Source organism: Folsomia candida, unplaced genomic scaffold (assembly GCF_002217175.1).
Source record: "Folsomia candida strain VU population unplaced genomic scaffold, ASM221717v1 Fcan01_Sc006, whole genome shotgun sequence".
Classification (NCBI taxonomy): Eukaryota; Metazoa; Arthropoda; class Collembola; order Entomobryomorpha; family Isotomidae; genus Folsomia; species Folsomia candida.
This window is the reverse complement of record NW_019091198.1, coordinates 4,972,251-4,990,911: the sequence shown is the minus strand read 5'-3', so window position 1 is coordinate 4,990,911 and position 18,661 is coordinate 4,972,251. Positions and strand designations below refer to the sequence as shown.

General features: G+C 41.0%; 2 protein-coding genes across 14 annotated transcripts in view; both read left to right on the top strand.

The window, feature by feature from the left end:
* LOC110850968 (RIMS-binding protein 2-like) overlaps positions 1-18,661 on the top strand; it is a 28,142-nt gene that overhangs the window by 5,104 nt on the left and 4,377 nt on the right. For 2 of the 13 annotated variants that reach the window (XM_035852657.1, XM_035852658.1), the window contains exons 7-25: positions 796-918; positions 3,790-4,089; positions 5,400-5,543; positions 7,867-8,217; positions 8,656-8,836; positions 9,278-9,380; positions 11,233-11,443; positions 11,823-11,897; positions 12,209-12,295; positions 12,443-12,509; positions 14,922-15,063; positions 15,140-15,383; positions 15,479-15,610; positions 15,685-15,864; positions 16,007-16,752; positions 16,837-16,965; positions 17,061-17,213; positions 17,356-17,668; positions 18,238-18,260. In XM_035852657.1, the coding sequence (XP_035708550.1) occupies positions 796-918; positions 3,790-4,089; positions 5,400-5,543; positions 7,867-8,217; positions 8,656-8,836; positions 9,278-9,380; positions 11,233-11,443; positions 11,823-11,897; positions 12,209-12,295; positions 12,443-12,509; positions 14,922-15,063; positions 15,140-15,383; positions 15,479-15,610; positions 15,685-15,864; positions 16,007-16,752; positions 16,837-16,965; positions 17,061-17,213; positions 17,356-17,668; positions 18,238-18,260 (3,704 nt within the window). Of the gene's footprint in view, positions 1-795; positions 919-3,789; positions 4,105-5,399; positions 5,544-7,866; positions 8,218-8,655; positions 8,837-9,277; positions 9,381-11,232; positions 11,444-11,822; positions 11,898-12,208; positions 12,296-12,442; positions 12,510-14,921; positions 15,064-15,139; positions 15,384-15,478; positions 15,611-15,684; positions 15,865-16,006; positions 16,753-16,836; positions 16,966-17,060; positions 17,214-17,355; positions 17,669-18,237; positions 18,261-18,661 lie in introns of all 13 variants that reach the window. The other 11 variants (XM_035852659.1, XM_035852661.1, XM_035852660.1 and 8 more) reach the window with 11 other exon arrangements.
* On the top strand, positions 12,991-14,818 carry LOC118435999. Its single transcript, XM_035852673.1, has 5 exons — positions 12,991-13,495; positions 13,582-13,746; positions 13,832-13,982; positions 14,053-14,206; positions 14,262-14,818. The coding sequence occupies exons 1-5, from the start codon at positions 13,097-13,099 to the stop codon at positions 14,716-14,718; spliced, it is 1,326 nt and encodes a 441-aa protein (XP_035708566.1). The 5' UTR covers positions 12,991-13,096; the 3' UTR covers positions 14,719-14,818.

Here is an 18,661-nt window from a genome sequence, read left to right as displayed (position 1 = left end):
GCTGTCATGAACTGTAGTTCTTATTTATTCTTCTTCTTATTATTGCATACACTAGTTTTTAACGAATCTTTACTTTTTAATATCTAAATCTCGTCTTTTATGTGTGAATCCCGCAGCAACCGGTTTACTCTCAATGCAATTGATACTAATATAATAATTATTATTACCAAATTCTCTATATTCTCGCTTCTTATCAACTTCTTACTCCTCTCTTCTTTCCATTTTAACATCATATTTATACCCACTTGTTCTTCTTAAAAAGTGAAAATTTTTAGCACAATTTTCCAGCAAAGCTAGAGATTGGTGCATGTCACCAAGGTTCATACATGCAGATATCTCTCACAGGAGTTGGTTATCCAAGTATTCTCGAGGGCTCATATCCAACCGAGTTTGTTAATTTTGTGAAGCATACTTCAAGTGTGGGTCTATAATGACTTGATTTCAAAGTGTTTTGCAGCAGATCATAGTCACGCAACTGGTAGGTTTCGCTCCCCACAAGAGAAAACGGGCCTTATGAAGTTGACAGGCAGGCAGATTATCAAACTTTTAATTATAATAATCCGATAAAATCAAGCCCGAGAAAGTAATCATCAGATGATACGCCGAAGTAGGAAACGGAATGCGGTTGGCTGTAGAGACAGAGACAGCCTTTGTAGATAATAATGTGTCGTCCAACCGCAACACAGGATTCTAATGGAATTTAGATGAGGAGGATGATGATGGTGGTGGAGGTTATGAAAGGGAAACAAGTTTGTAATAAATATGCTGACTAACTTTGATGATGTACATGTACAGACTCGGTTTTGAGTCGAGGAGAGAGTACTACGGCACTTTCCCAACTTTCCACTCCTGTAGTTCCTTCACTGGATGAACAACAACAGCACACCCTGTATCAGTCATCGGGAACATACTCAAGAGGTAGAGAAACCATCTTCACAATATTCATTTAATCATATCAATTATTCATGCCACACACCCACATCCCTCGCTGTCCATTGTGCAATCCATCCATCCATCCGTGCTGCCCACGTTCACTTTCTCCACCATAAATTACGTTCTGTCGGCAGTCCGCTCTCAGCCTCTCTCTCTTTCTCTCCGTCGAAACCCACTCAGAGACTAGAAAAAAAAGTCAAACAACAAAGTAAACTGACAATCGCAAAGACTGAGCAAATCAAATGGGAACTTATCGAGGCCAAAGTCAGTGAATTTTTTTTCCATTTAACAATTCTACTTATTTTCAGATATTTTAAATCAATGATTTTTTTCCGTTGTTCGTTCTTCATGGACGCCGTCCATGAAGTGAACAAGGGGAGAAGTGAAGCCTTATATTTATTTTATACTATTTTAGTTTCCTTTTAGAAGAGCCAGACCAGGGCAGAATCAATACCTGGAAAAATAAGCTTGTTTTTCTAACAGATTTGTTTGAACCTCCTTTGTAACCTCTTTCTTCCACTCTGCCATTCTCTTAAAATGAAAAGAAAGGTGCTATTATTAAGAGGGCAAAAGTCAAACTGTTGATTTGCGGATTTGAGGAGAAAGAACACAAGTCAAAAGGAAACAACAGCACTGCTTCGTCGGCGGTCTAATTCATTAATTTGTAATTAGCAGCGAGGAAACAGCGAGGATGGCACTCGCTTGGTGTTTAAAGTACAAAGTGTACTATCAGCAGCAGAAGCAGCAGAAGCAGGGCACAAGTCGTGTCGAGGAAAGCAGCAGTTATTTATTTATTATGTATTACAACAGGGGAAAGTGAAAAAGGGTTGTGTCCTCGTCCATGCATTGCATTTGTTGGCATGCAGAGAGCTAGAACATAGCGCCAGAAGTTAGTTTCCTGTCCTGCACTCCTCGGGAGGACGAGATAGACGAGAAAGGTACACGGTTAATGCGATGCTATCAATATCCTACTACTTGTTTAGGCAGGGAAAATCAATGAGAACGTAAATTGGGTCGTTGGACTGAAATACAGTGTAATAATGGAGCTAGATACATATTCTGGGTAGCAAAAAGTCATATTGGAAGGACGAGCACGACGACGACGAAAAAAATGATGCATACAATAAATTGCCTCCACGTATGTAGATTCTTCTTCCCTCCTTTCTGCATACTTCGTTGTAATGAACTGATTTATTTACAAATAACAGGATTTGTTTCGACCAGCAGGCTATATTTTACCAGAGTCATTTCCTTCCAAACCGATTTATTAATCATTCAATCCCCCTAACAAAAGTTAATAACCAACAAAATCCAATCCAGTAAAAATTTAGACAATTTGCATTTTAATCAAACAATTTTTCCAACCTGCAGAGCTCTGTCCATAATTCGACATATATTTTTGCACACGGTTCGACAATTTCAAACTGGCTCGATCCAATACCTCTTTAGCTGCACTATATGTAGGAACTATTTATTCACTGTCAACCTCATTTTTTACATACACTAAATATACAGTCTCCTATACCATGTACATACTTACTTCTTCTGCTACTACCCATGTATTGCCACTACTACTAAATACTACTTACTACTACGTGGTCTATGTATTTTGTTTTATTATTGGTAATTGTACAATCCTATTATCTGTATATATTTGTGTCTCTCTAGAATGTAGACTTATCGCCTTTCACTTGTAGCTATATTATTGGTTGATGATATGTGACCCAACTCTCCGCATTGATTTCTGTTGTTAATGTGACCTTTTCTTTCCTGCTACAATAGCGGTGTCAGATTTCGTTGTTGCATAGCGTTCGTTTTCCATCCAGCTCACATCATTGTTTACACAACCCACACTACCCACAAGAACACCACGCTCGCCGTGTATCTAAACGTAACCCCTGATTGATATTTAGTTTTTTGGTGTGAATGATGGCGATCCTCTCACTTTTTTACTTTTATACTTACATACATACATACTTACATGGGCATCATGCTATTCAACTGTGTGTGAAGTGTGTGCTTGTACTGCTACAGAACATCAAACAAGATACAACAACCTGTGTACATGTCTCATTACTACAAGTTGCTGACAATTTTTCAATTTTAGCATCGTCTCAGATTGCAGTATTTTGCTGCTGCTCACATTATTATTGTTACCTGAGCAAGTTCCACTTCCTTTGAGAGAGGATATTTACGTATGAGGAGTGAGTCGCAACGTAATCTGATGAGCAAACCCTCTCTCGAATGACATAAACCGTGTAGGCTCATATATCTAGTGTAGATCTGACTTGAGAGGAAATAAGAGCATTAAAAATTTTATGATGGGTTTGATTAACTTTGCCCCGGAGAAAGAGGATTACACACAAATTGAATCCTATGATAATAATAACGTGTGCTAGTTTGTGTAAGGTTCGTTCCTTCACAGAAGCCAACTAACTAACTATGTGAGCTCTCCCCCATATGTACGACTTCTATCTAATCATCCATCCGTGTAGAGAAAGTGTAACATTAAACCTCAGCAGCAGCAGTACGCGCACTACGTAACTTAGTTGGGAGAAAGTTAGGATGGGATATTTATAGGATCAGTAAGACCTACGTGGCGTTGGTCACAACAACCCCGTTAAAGATTTTTGCTCATGAGCATATGTACGGCCAGGATGATAGCTTAAAAAAAAGCAGAGCCGATGATGGTGGGAGGAGTGGCGGAATAAGACGTAGGGTGGTGGTTGGTTGTGCAAAATAATGCGTCGCTTTGGCGGAGGGGTTGGTTGCATGTGATGTAAATACAGAGAAGTTGATGTGTGTCGTCGTGTGGTGGTGGTGTGGTTCGGAAACTCACATGGCTTGTGGCCGCAGGTGTCTCTCACCACTCGCTTCCGCGGACCTATAAGTCCTCCTCCTTCTCTCCTCTGAGACACGGGAGGAAGCGACTTCGGCGGAGCACTTCCGTGACCGATCTGACCCAGGGTGGTGGTGGTGTCCTCCTCCAACAACCCGGCGGCGTGAACCCCAACGTGCAAAAACCCAGAGCCACCCTCCTCTCTCAAAAGTCTCTCCAGTTTGATGACCCTATCGCTTCAAACCATCAAATTGAACGTATCATATTCAAAATTCAACAGGATAACAAGATTTTAGCTGAATTAGATAAGAATGCTGGTGAGTCGTTAACACGTACGTACATATTCTTCTTCTTCTTCTTCGTCTTTCTATTTTCTCTACTTTCTCTCCTTCCCTCCTCTTTCTTTTGTCTGTCCTCTCTCTCTCTCTCTCTCTCTCTTCTCAGTTACCATGTAATATAGAAATACTTACAACTTACTGCATCTCTTCCCCGCATTCATAACAACTACTAAACTACTACTAATCACCCTTGCTTGGAATAATGATCATTTAAATATTTACTCATCGCGGCTTAGCTAACTTATCATGTAGCTGATCCAGTTGATCATCTGAAACGGTTGTTAATAAAAGTTTAGTCAGGGCTGTAGGCGTATGCATAGAAATCTCAGATTGCCCCGTATCCAACTTTCACCTAAAACTCATTCATCTTCCTTCTTTCTTTCATCGAATTAGTCACAAACTTCTCTGAAAGTCAGTGAAAGAAGCCATGAAACTGTTTATTGCTACTCAACGCAGCTCAGTAAATATCCTGAAATGGCATACGCATACGGTGTGAATGTAAAGACTTACGTATAATCCGTATCCACTTTTGAATGCTTTTGCGTGACTGATTACGATTCTAATTTGCCCATCCCTAGCCGAAAATGTGTAGCAATCTTTTTCCCCATTGCATAATTATTGATGATGTCATTTTATACCGTGTGGCGCTTTGCCTGTCATCATTTCTTTTAAGCAGAGGCATCAGAACGCATATTTACCACGTGTGTGTGTGTGCACCACTCAAATCTCTATGTACATAGTGTAATAATGGAAATATTTACATAACCATTAATCCGATTACTACAATAACTACTATTCTTTATCACTGTGGTCAATCAATACGAAATACCGAGTTCTCACTCCTGTAAATGTGTGTACTTAGCCAAACCTACATATCCTGCTGAATTTGTTGTTAATTCCATTCCGACCGAATTATGCAATTTATTGTGAGCAATGTTTTAATCCTAGCCTCTGCTTTATCCGTGTATTTATCCAAAAACCAATTTATTTAACTGCCGTTCACCTTTAATGCTGAACAAATCCGTGGTTTGACTAATGGCATATCCACACCGTTCCCCACAAGAGCAGCGCATTTGTAATACTTACTTATTGTACCACCATCATGACTGAGTTGAGTGTGAGAGCGTATGTATCAACATATATTCCTTATTAATTTGGTTTACTTTTAATTAATTGATTAATTATGAAATGATATGAAAACCACCACAGCCTGCATGTGATTATTGTGATGCTCACTGATTGACGTATTAATTTTATCATTCCTTTTGGATTGTCTCATTGTTTCGCAGTTTGTGGCTCTCGTTTTAGCACCCATCCGCATCCGCCGAAAGGCCACATGCCAGCACCTCATAGACGAATTTTACCCAAAAAACCGACATCGTCCAAATACCACGTTCCAAAAATCACAATCGATCACATTGATGAACCAGAAAGTAAGCAGCGTAATACTAAATAACAAATATATTTTGTATTAGTGATGAGATAGTCAAATACTTAATTATGATGATCAAAGAAGAAAAACAAGCGCTAACCGATAAGAGACACGGACCAGGTTTTTAGAGCTCATGTTAGATATGTAGCCGTACGTACTCAAGTAAATAGGTGCACAGAGACACATGCACTTTCTCCCGTTGCTTAACTCATGCCACCGCACAAACCAACCTGCATAATAGATGAATGACACACATAAATGAATATTAGAAAATATATCGTCCATACATTCAAAGTAATCAACCTGGCAGAAACTCGAGGAGAAACAGGATATTCTTACCAATACAAACATCCATTTCTAGTCGTTGTATGTACCAACCAACACATTCGAAATTTAATACAGACATTCGCCAAAATTTTGTGCTCCTCCACTAATTTTGAACAAACCACATCGTACCTTGTTGAAGGTTGAGGCCTAATTAGATTAACGGGCCGATTATATTAGAAATTAGAATTTGGGTTGCACCCACCGCAACGAACCTATAACACGACCACCGCCGCCAACAAGGCTGCTGTACCCATTGTACAACAAACTAATTCACGGAGCGATTGCAATGGCGTAATTTAATTAGTTTAGACTCGTTCGTATTCATGCTGTATTATGTTATTATGTCCAATACACAGTTCTCCTCGTACACAGTCAGCCTTTCCAACCGATACAAACGTTATGAAAACAAACAGCAATTACCGAAAACCATTACGGCAATTGTTTGAGAGGTCAAAAACTTGTACATTTCCAAGAACATGCATTGCTGGCCGGCTTTCACTTTTAAATGTGCCAAGTCTGGATCCGTCCATCCATCCCACGAAATATGTAACCGTCTACCACGAAATTCGATAAGAGGTGAAAGTCTATATTGTGTAGCAACCAACTGAGCTGGCTAGCTGGCAGTGCAGTAAAGCAATGCTTATTTAAGTAAATATCGTAGAAGCCGTGTCAAACAAACTATTTGTGCTTTGTGCTATTTAAACCCCTTTAAATGGTGTTTTCTCTCAATATTATGTATTTATGTAAACGAGTATGTAGCCCTGTAATTCTTAACCTTATAGTACAACAGACACTTGCACATTTTACCCATTATATTCTCCAAGTATTTAATGTAGAATTTGATTATTTTCCCTTTACGTCATTTAAAAACAAGACTGTGTGCTTTTACTGTAGCGTTGATGCTAATTTGACTTCTTAATTATTAACAATATTAAATAATATGTACCGCGTTTGGCCCAATCACCACTGTGCTTAATTTTGTATTATATTTAGAGGTATCCCCGTTCACAATGCACTTTATTTCCTAATATATTTTTTACTCGAAATCATCACAAGGCAGTCAAAAATGTTCGTAATAATTCAGCCGTAGAACGAACAAAGCCTTCTTCTTTCGTCATTCCCATTGCATACTATTTTAGAGTTTTGCTGAGCAGAAGTTGATGAAAATTTTGAACACTCGTAAAGTTATCCTCCGAAAACAGAAAACAATTTATTGAAGAAATTGTTCATTAATTTGATTGCTGGAGACACGCATAGTTTTCAAGTCTAAGTGGGACAAGCAATTTGTTCCCACAAAAAGTAGAGAAAAAGTTTCTAAAAATTTCTAGAAATCTACATTTAATTCGAGTAAACTATGAACAAACAAACTTCTGCCAGCTCAGCTTGTTTAGTGTGACGCATCTCGTAACCTATGTACGTATTCATGTATTTATATATTTAGAAGTTTAACATAACTTTGTGTCATCCTCATCTACTTATTATTAGTTTGTAGTGGTTGTCGTCGTTGTAAATATGTACTGTCGTTATTAGGCGTGTGTTTAGAGGCAGGAGTTTTTGCATAAATAGATGAAATATATAACTGGTCGTGTTGTTTAATATGTATAAAACCCAATTAGTGCCCCCGCACTGAAAGCATACTTTGTTTAAGAAAATTTCATCCTTGGCAGAGTTTGACCTTTTAGATAGTCGGCGAAGCAATTATTTTAAATTCGTTAAAGCGTATCATCATATCGTGTTTAACTCGATTTCATGTCTGTGTCATCAAATTGTTGAACTTGCTTGAATCACTTTAACAACCCACCTCTCTACCACACCTGTTACTTATTGTTGTGTCTGAATCTGAATATCCATGTATTTATGACTGCTCTTCTCTCCTTCACTCACATTACCCGTAAACGTGTAACGTATGTAGCGACGACATCGTCCAATCCTCCGGAGGAGAAGGATGAGTTGTCATTAGGAAGAGATTGACATTGCATGTTTGGTTGACCACACAGTTTCAGGCAGTACTTCACGGGACTTGTCTGGAATATATGATCACCACCACAGCGGGATGCACCCTCAAGGCACCTCTTCGACAATGCAGACTCTCCACGGAATGGGAGGAATGCCCCAATTTCAACCAATTGCCACCGTTCTGCCCACAAATTTCTTCTCCGTTGTTCCTGCCGGAACCGTTTTCCACTCTCAGGGACCAACAACAACATTACAACAAACGGCCAATCAGCAGCAACAACATCAACACCACCTTCAGCATTCCAGTGGGATGATGCACCATCATTCGATGCAACCACAGTCCATCACCATTCCGACCATCATTACCACCGCTCATGTCGACAGTAAAACTGGTGAGTTTCAAAGTTTCACTTGTTCATCATCTTGTCTGCTGATGATGGTGCAAAAGCACCAAAATAGACAAGGACACAAGAAGGGTGACATGTTTCCATCCACAACAACTTTCTCCAACTGAACAGAGTTGTAAATTTTTGCAAACATGGTTCATCCAATCCAATCTATTGAAATGAGATACGTCCCACGTAGCATGTAATGTCATGGGACACGGTACACACATTGTTTTCCGTTTACTTATGTATACCTACCAGCCGCAGACAGACTACGTATAAGTAGAGAGACGGAAAGCCATGTAATTTCTTTAGTGTCAACTGTCGCAATATTTACAAACGACTAGATTGCTATTTTATTACTCGAGATTGTATTTTTTCGGTGATGAATTTGTGTGTGCACAGCAACATGTTTATTTTGCTCATCTTATGGTCATATTTCAGGGGGCATGGGTGTGTCACATCATCAGCAGCAGATACTCAATGGAACTAAGCAGCAGCAGCAACAGCATCAACAGCACCAACATCAAATGCAGATCCAGCACCAACTCCAACATCAAGCGACGAAAGGGGCCGAAATGCTAGACGTACCTGGAAAAGGACGATGCTTTGTTTACAGCGTTAGGTATTGACTAACGAAATAAAGTACTTTCCCAGGCTCAATTTTCCTCTCTCTCTCTCGTTCCCTTCCATTGTCATGATTGCTCAGAGATTGCTCATGAATCACACAAGTTGGAAGAACAGATACGAAACTTGTGTGTTCATGTTCATGAAATAGATGCTCAGATTCCAATTGCAGATTACAACTACAGATTCCAACTGTAGCTCCCAACTGCATACGTACAAACGAACAATGTCCTCCTCCCAGCCTAACTTTTCTCATTCTGGAGGTGAGTGAGCGAGTGAGTGGGTGGGTAGAGAAAGGAGGAAGGATGAGAAGTGTACACAGTATGTAGCAAGTCCTTGAAGTGCTTCACTTCTTCCATGCATCCGTCCCTGAGCCATGGTTTGTCATCTTGTAATAAAATTGTACCAATGTCTGACTCTTCTAAATGTCTCTTCACAGATACTCGTACGACCCATTTCATCAGTCACCCAACGAGAATCCCGAGGCGGAATTGAGTCTGAATGCCGGAGATTATGTCCTAGTCTGGGGAACTATGGATGAGGTTTGTGGCTTCTTTTTCTACATCTTTTTCTTCCTCGCACAAAATCTCGTCCACCTCGAAAACTTACCACCACCACCCGAATAACCACGCTTTGTGTGACCACCACAACCACAATGCAATAACTTTCCATCACCACCAAAGAAGAAGAAGGGTCCATACATACATATGACCATTCCAAAATTATATTTCAACAAAGGGACCAGAGAATTACAGCGAGATTTGTTCAAATCTATGTATCTTTACACTAGCTTACATATATCCTGTCTGTGTGGAATTTGATTTTGCGAATCTGGGTCGTCCTTCTCTGAAGAGAAGGCGATGGTGGGAGAAGGCGAGAATAAGTTTACCACAATTCCGTGAAAACAGTGTTGAATGAGTGATGCGAGAAGAGAAAGCCACTTCAACGACGACGATGCCTGCTTGCCTGCTCCCCATTATTTAGTGCGAAATGAAACTCCACTTTCTTCTTCTGCTTCAATCTCAATCATGCCACGAGGTGTTTCTCATCATACCCAAACCCGTGTTGACTCTCAGTCAAGTAGTCGGTCACGTTACAATAAATTGACATTTAAGGCACAGGCGGAACACGGTTGCCGAGATGAAGTGAGCATCATCATCATCCATGCAAAAACCGAATTTATGCTCTTACATACTTGTAGCCAATCCCTGTGTGTACATACTTTTGTTATGTGCATAATGGTGTGCTTACCATAGAGTAGCTCATTTATGGCAAATACTTCCACTTCCCTTCACTCAATTCACATTTGGAAGATTCAACTATTTTCCACCACTTTTTCCTATTGCCTTATAAATCCATTCGACCACCTTTCACATTCAACGAGTCAACTTTCTCTCGCTCTTTCTTATTTTTAACCCCATTATAGCATGATACCCACCCATTTCATATCTTGCACGTGTGGAAGGTATAGCCCAGATCTCTGTGGGTGTAGTATCTATACCGCGGTGGTGGCGATGTATTGTTGGTCGTCGTCGTGGTTAGTGAGATGCGAAGAGAAATGAAAATGTTCACTTTCTTTTCAAAATATGTCATTCAAACGGGAACAGCATTTTATTCCCTCGCACAATTCCATCTATAACGGGGCCTTTTCCATTGACCTCTGCCAATGCTCCGTGACTCTTGTCTTTTCCCTCAGGTTTTTCCCTCGGTCGAGATTTTTCCTCATTCAATAACGTTTACGCTCTTTATATAACTTTCTCTCGAAAGCCCTTCTCTCCACTTCTTCTCCTCCCGTTCGAGTAGGCAGCCTTTGTAGCCACACAGACACAGAGAGATCAGAAAGTTGGAACGTCAAGAAGAGGGAGAAACTTAAGTGCTACAAATCATGTATGTCTGGCAGAGGAAAAAGTATTATTTAGCTGAAAAGTGTTCTCATTACTTTTTTGTAGGGAAACCAATTTCAACTTAATTTATTGACTTAATAAAATTGAAAATGTATGTAAATGGATACGTTTTAGTGGAGAATAATTGGAATTCTCTGTTATTGCGTGTTATTATTCCTTCGTTGAGGAATACATCTAAACTATATAAAGCAGGCGAGTGTATCGCTGCTGGGTCGGTGGCTTTTTTGAGAAGTTAGCCTCTCTTTCTCGCTCTCCACTCTGTAGAGAGCGAAAAGGAGGGGCTAACTTCACTAATGTTGGGGCAACGGGCTTATCGACGGGCCTATTTTGCACGTCGATTGACGGGCTTCTACACTAGTACATAATAATTCAGTGAATCAGTCGTCTCTGACGCCTGCAAGTAATGGATTTTATTTCTGCGAATGTTTGCGACAGGTTGGAGCAGTCGCAATTCTCGATTTGACATGGAGAATATTTGATATTATTTCAGGACGGATTTTTGGATGGAGAGCTTCTTGACGGGAGACGGGGGCTGGTTCCTTCGAATTATGTTGAGAGGCTGGTGGGCGATGATTTGCTCGAGTTTCATCAACAGGTCGTTCTCGGGATTAAGGATTCGGAGGACTGCTTTTCGACATCCCTCTTGGACTTTGAGTATGCGAGAGACGTGGCGGATGAGGAGTCACAGCGTCTCATCATAGGTATGGATGGACGTTATCTACGCCCATGAATGCTGTCAGCAGAGAGTGTAGAAGGTAGTTGTGGGTGGACGACATGGATGGTTGTAAATATAGATCTGCTGTCCCACCCACCCACCACCACCACCACTTCTATGAACTTGATGTAGTCTTCATGTACCTGTAGCTTTTTAGTTTATTCCTATGATTATCTATGATTAAACTAGAACATATACCGTCTTTAGTTTTAGCATCCATCTATATATCCGTACGTAGGTCTTAGTTGTTGCATAGTTGTGTAGCATCTCCTTCTGGATATTTTGTTTGTTTCCATTACCTTTTTAATTGAAAATTCGCACGCGCCGTTCTTCTTCTTACCTTTCTACATTTTTTCTGAATGTAGCAAAAAACAAGAATCGCATTCAGAGAACCTTGCCCCCTTTGATGTTGAATCAGGAAGAAGCTTTCAGGAGACAAGGTTTGTGTCATTTATAATTTTCATTTCTGTGTTTTATTCCAAAATTTGTTGGCTTGTGTCATTGTCTAATTGAGGGTTTTTTGGTTGGCTTGCACCATTTTACAAAATGTGTATTCAACACTTTCATGTCGTACCAAAAATAAATGTTAGTGAAATTATTGTTGTTGGTGAAATTGTCATCATGTGAAAACAAGTAGAAAATAATATACAAAAAGTAATGAGACATGTGTACATTGAGAGCACAGGTATTTTAGACCGCGTATAAAACTGCGTACCTAACGCCAAGCTTTACTCGTTTTCCTCCTCTACAGAAGAACTGATGCATAGAAGACAAGAGGAGTTTGGGTACCTGGACCTGGAAGATTTAATAGATGACGATGGCGACCCTGAAAAACAAGGTGCATACATTTTTACCTGATTTTTCTTTTAGACGGAGAGAAAGTAGATAAAGTATTGCACGCATTTAAGTATATTTATAATTATCAATCAAGTGAGCACAACCGTAGTTGCATAGTAAAATTGGGTATTACCGTATGTATTAATAGATGTGTTCTTCTCCGTGTTAGTACCTCCACCCATCCACTTAGTTCTACAACGACAACTCAACAAAAGGTAAAATTTCGCTTCATTTTCATATCTCACGTCACCAAGTCCAATATCATCGCATTTCTTGATTCATCATCTTCGTTATTTTCTTCGTCTGGTTCACACCCACATCTGACCTAAAGTTGTCTCCTCTTCGGCCACAATTGATACTTGTGGCCGAAGAGGGTTGGAGTTGCCTGACCCCATTGCACCATTTTTTTGTAGGGTAAATTTTGGCCACATTCTTTAAAATAAACAAAACAATACCTTAGGTAATTATTATAGCAATGAAAAAACTATTGTAATTACTTATTAATTATGAGAGAAACGAAACTAGTGGATGTTTTTTTAATGAAATGCCTGCGGGGTGAGATGAGAATGAATGAGACTGATCAGGATGAAACTTGATCTCAGATTCTTGTCTTTGCTTATCTGCACAACCAGAGTGAGGAGAGAATACGACGAGCAACAGTTCTTTTTAAAACTGCTCTCAATTTTAACCGAAAATTGATTGAAAAAAAGTGATTTAAGGTAAAATTTATAACTTCTTCGACATGATAAATACCTAAGGTAAGTTTAGTTGTAATTAATTGCTGTATTTCAACTTTTTTAAGATGGAGAACAACAACTTGCGACGAAGTGGAAGGAATGTTAAGAAGACGGCTGACTATGGTGCAGACGGCGTTGACGAACGGGAGACGAACGTCGACGCTGATTTTGAGATGAAGGAGGACGGCGCCGGATCGGACAGTGATGGCCATGTGAGTGACATGGATGATGACGATTCTCTCCAACCTAAGGTTAACGTCGAAGATAAGGCTGAGCTGGAGGAGGGCGAAGAGGAAGCCTTTCCGGAAGGAGTTGGAGGACCACGAAAATGGTCAAATGGCGCTCCCTATCCAGGGTGGCAAACAGAATTGTTGGAATCCTCATTCGAAGATTCTCAAGATCTTTCCAAGGATGAACTCATATCTTTGATGACGTCGACAAAACTGTATGCTTATCAGATCCGAGTAAGTACCGATTAACCTTAGGTTGTGTGTTCATGTATTCTCGAATGTATTCTCATGACTAATTCATGTTGTGTTCACACTCATAGATTTGGTTCAACAATCACAGACAGAGGAAGTACGGAATATCGTTGACGGGTAAACAGCGTCACATTTTGGAGGATTTTTACTTCGCCAATAAGGGTAGGCTCCCTTCCGCTCTGGAGAAGGAGGACTTGATGTTTAGGGCTGAGTTGAGCAAGAGACAAGTGGAAGTTAGTGAATTTAGTATTTTTTTTGTATATTATCAACCTTAGGTTTTTAAATTAATAAATTAATTCTGTTTAATCTGAAATCTAGAACTGGTATAAGAAAGCAAGAATGAGGGGAATCATTTATCACGATGGCACAGCCCCCCAACAACCCAAGGTTATTAATCCAAGTCGTCGAGTATTTTCGACGGAGAAAGGCCGTATACTTCGACGGGACATCGACCCAGATGATAATATTCGTAAGTTGTAACAGTTTCTATAAATTGTCAGTCAAATAATTTACAAAATATTTATTTTTGTATATTTTAGTTGAATTCTGGCAGATGTATCTTGTCCTCTGGGTTAATACCTTAGGTAATGTGGTGGCTGTGACGGTGGGGTATACATCGTGGGATTCTGCCACCGACGCAGCATTTGCCAATTGGAATAACATTGTGAATGGCGATAAAGCTTGCAGCTATCGGTATAATTTTTCCAATCATTTATCATTATATGACAATAATTATGTCATCCTTTAGAAACGAAGCCAAGGAGAAGAAATGGAGACCTCTCATCAAGGAAGCCATTCCTCTTGGACTCTATGCCTCGGATGAACCAGCTGCAAAGAAGTTGAAGTGGTGGCTGAGACTCCGGCTGCTTGCGATGGGCACATTTCACCCACATGAATGCCTCACCCTGCTCCGTGACCACGCCCAGTACTTGGAGGAGACCTTAGGTCATTATTTTGACCTTCTACCCCCACCTACTCAGCGCTGGATTACCATGTCGAAGGACGGCATTGCTCGCTACCTCCTCAACCCGACAGCCATATTCCCTGGAATCGATGATCGCCTCGTTCTTCGCCACAAGTGTAAGGAGGAGTTTGGGATTGATCCAGTTGAAGCAGTGAAGCGGATCAATGTACTTGAACGTTTTCGAACTGGCATAATGGGATTTTTAGCTCGCTTTCCTCGCTTTCCGACCTTAGGTCAATGAGTCATTTAATGATATATTGTTTGTTTTTTTACTCTATGATACTATAAATGTTAAAACTAAACACCGAAAATGAATAAATCCAAAGAGGATTTGCTAATAATTTACAGCATAATAATTTACAGCATAATAACTTATAGCATAATAATTTACAGCATAATAATTTATGCTAATAATTTAGCATAAAGCATTTTAATAATTTACAGCATACTCATCGGTTGGAACTCACCCGACTGCCCTCCCGGAACCATTGATACTTATCAAGTCTTTGTTAACGGGCTTCTTCGGTGCACTATCAAGGCGAATGAGAGGACAAGGGCGTTGGTTGAGGGGGTTGATTGCAATCGGGTATGTAAAAAAAAGTGTCCACTTTACACAAAACAATGACGGTATGTATGGATTACTTTAATTGTGAAAATAACAGCCTCATCGAATCAGCGTCCGTGCCGTGACTCCCAATCGTCGCACATCCAGAGATGCAGCCTGCACAATGGTGATTGGAAAGGACGCACCACTTTCTCCCTCCTGCATCAGGGCTACCAGTGTCACGAGTACATCCTCCGTTATATCCTGGCTCCCCGCAAACAGCAATTATCAACATGTCGTTTGTGTTAATAATGTCGAAGTAAGGACTGTAAAACCTGGAATTTACCGACATACCATTACCGGTGCGTAATTATAAAATACATTTTTTGCATGATATTTAAAGAGTACACATATGCATTATTTTATATGTGGTTGGTTGTATTTGTTTGATATTCAGGACTTACGCCAAATACAACATACCGAGTCACAGTTCGTTCCAAGAACATTAAAGCTCCCCACTTTGATGAAAAGGGGAGCAAGCAGATGGAAAAGCTGTCAGCACACACCGAGTTCAAAACACTTCCAAAAGGTAACTTACACATTCGAAAATATAGAAAGGCAAGTAAGCAGAAATAGTGAAGTTTTCTTAATGGTATTTCTGAGGGTGTGTAGGATGTCTGCCTGATCCCCCCATCGACGTACAAGTGGAACCGGGTCCTCAAGACAATACAATATTAGTGACATGGCATCCTGTCGCTGCTGCCACTTCGAACGGAGCAATTGTCACCGGATACGCTGTGTTTGCTGATGGCAGGAAAATTTTAGAAATTGATAGCCCTTCTGGTAAGTGATACTGCTCTACAGAGAGAAAGTGAGAGAGAGCAAGAGACAGCGAGATTGGTGGTTGGAAAGGAGATAATTATGTGCATAATATAATGATGACACTGGGGCAACGTGATAATTTGAAGGATAACCTGGTTCACAGGAGATCATGCTCTACTGGACCTGAACAGATTTCAAGGAATGATCCCTCGACAAGTCACCGTGCGTACCAAGTCTCGTGATATCCTCTCTTCAGATAGTGTCCCAATTCCAATTCCTGCTCAAGTGTTACGACTCAAAAGGCATAATATTCCACAACAGAACAATTTGCCACCACGCCGAGGGGCAGGAGGGGCCAGACACCCGTCCATGATGGAAGGCGAAGAAAGTTTTAGCGATCGCGAAGTAGCTGGTTTCCACATGCCCATTCCCTCGATAGGCAGTCTAAATATCAAAAATAGGCTGAAAAACAGCTTCAACCTCATGCGTACCAATGAAATTCCTCCAGAAATACCAAAAGACACGGATCGACATGGCAGACCATTAAATCCAAACCAAAGAGTAGACTATGGAATTAGAGGCCCTCCACCACCTGGCCCTTCTGATCCGCGAGGGCGTGGACCAGGTGGTGGCCCCATGTCGTCAGATCGGCCTAGAGGAGGAGGAGGTGGTTACCTTCCCCAACAACAACACCCCCAACAACCTCCACACATGCGACAAGACCCAAGGTCCACACAGCCCCCTCAAGATTATTACAGTAGAAGACCCCCCAGACCAGGCCCCCGTCCTCCGGCTGATGTCAGACACAGGCTTTTTGTAGCTCTGTTTGACTATGATCCACCAACAATGTCCCCGAATCCTGACGCCTGCGAAGAGGAACTTCCCTTCAGGGAAGGCCAGCTTATTAAGGTGACTTTATATTACTTGTGTAATTACTACTTTGCACAAATCTCTGCAGATATTAAATTCTGAGTATTATTTTCTTATTTTTAGATTTATGGGGAGAAGGACCCAGATGGTTTTTACTGGGGCGAAGCTGGAGGTCGGAGGGGCTTCGTTCCGTGTAATATGGTATCAGAAGTTCAACCGGATGATGAACGCGTCGCACAAGAACTGCTCAATGTGAGTGATTACATTACTTGCTGCGGGGGTTGACCGTTATTAGTCCATGATTTTTCTTAATTAATTATCTATTACATAATGATGTGATTTCTTAGCAGGAAAGTGGAGAACCTTTGGCGAGTGGGAGGGAGAGGCGGGCAATGGGAAGAGATCGATGGGGAGATATCTACGCCAGTGTGCCAGTTAAAATTATGGTAGCGCTATACGACTACGATCCACAGGAGCTCTCTCCTAATGTAGATTCAGAGGTATGCAAAATCATCATGAGTCTAAATATGAATTAGACCGTGTCGTTTTTAGGCTGCACAAGTATTGCTAATTGCGTATTAGCTGTTATGTATGTATGTATAAAATTAAGACCTTGAAGTGAACCAGATTTCTGTTTTGCAGGTGGAATTATCATTCCAAACGGGTGATATTATAAAAGTATTCGGTGAAATGGATGACGACGGCTTCTTCATGGGGGAGCTTAACGGTGTTCGTGGGTTGGTCCCGTCCAATTTCCTCGCGGAAGCTCCACCAGAATATGGAGGAGACGGTCGTGGGGGAAGGCAGCTACAACAACAGCGGGGTGGTCCACCGCCCCCACATGGTCCACAAGATCATAGACGACCGTCTGGTCCAGGTCCAGGGGCGAGGGGACCACCTCCACCGCCTCGTGAAGCCCAGATGATGGGCCAGGGTCGCGGAGGGCCGAGGAAAGGTAGGTTGTAATGAAAGAAATGATGGGAATCGCAGTGCGTTAGGAGAACGGTCCGTTCGAAGTTTCCTGTTTGGTTACCCTTGAGAATGTGTCGCTCTTACTCTTTCTCTGTCCCCCGTGTTCGCACCAATACCCAAACCTACCCACCCACCCCTCAACTTCTTCTTCTTCTGAACCTGTAAACCTCTTTCTCTTTCCTGTGGACTGGGTTAGGAAGACCAGATGTGTGAGGGATATGATGATGGGTGTGTATCTGAAATCTAGTAAGGGTCACACAGCAGTCACCACAAATGTCAATGTGTCGTTTCACCTCCCCTTTCTCTCATACATTTACTCTCGATGTGCCTTCGATGTCTCAATGCGGTGTGCTTCATCGTCTTTTCGCCCTCAGGAGGAGAAGCCCAAAAATCTCCTTGGGAAGCGAGCACTGCGAACCTTCTCTATTAATTCTCATTCTAGACTCTATTGATCTTATGGCTTGTTCATGCACTATCCCTGATTGATGTTGTGCTCCTCTCAAAACAAAATTCTGTCTTTTTTATGACTCTCTCTGTACGCCGCTAATCTAGACGCCTCTTATCCTCACTCGGAGGTAAGTTCATCTCTTTCCACAACCGCTTGACCCATTTCATAGCTGCTTCTGAGCGCACTCTAAGTTAGCCCTTCGTTTCCGTTCTTTCTGTTTTCAAACCCAAACCCTTCGTCTGGCTTCAGTTCACGCATAGCTTTCATTGTTCTGCCCGAGGTAATTTCTCAAAATTGCTTCCGTCGGGTTTTCTTAATGGGAGGTGGATTTTTTTTCTTAAATAAAGTATCAAAGTTCTAGGGAACAACTTAAATGTACTCAAAAGTTAAAAAAAGTCCTGTGAACACCCCCAGAAAAGAACGGAACATGTACGGAATCAGTATTAAAAAATTATCTAAATGTTTTGCCTCACTTTCATATGTAGTCGTTATTCAAACTCCTTCCCCCCTGCCTCTCTCCTCCAGATT

What these genes read in the sequence shown, in the direction of transcription:
- LOC118435999 (XM_035852673.1), top strand. Translation starts at nt 13,097, where the DNA reads ATGGAGAACAACAACTTGCGACGAAGTGGAAGGAATGTTAAGAAGACG. An exon ending in TGAGCAAGAGACAAGTGGAA is followed by an intron (nt 13,747 to 13,831) that starts GTTAGTGAATTT and finishes TCTGAAATCTAG; the next exon opens with AACTGGTATAAGAAAGCAAG. An exon ending in CGACCCAGATGATAATATTC is followed by an intron (nt 13,983 to 14,052) that starts GTAAGTTGTAAC and finishes TGTATATTTTAG; the next exon opens with TTGAATTCTGGCAGATGTAT.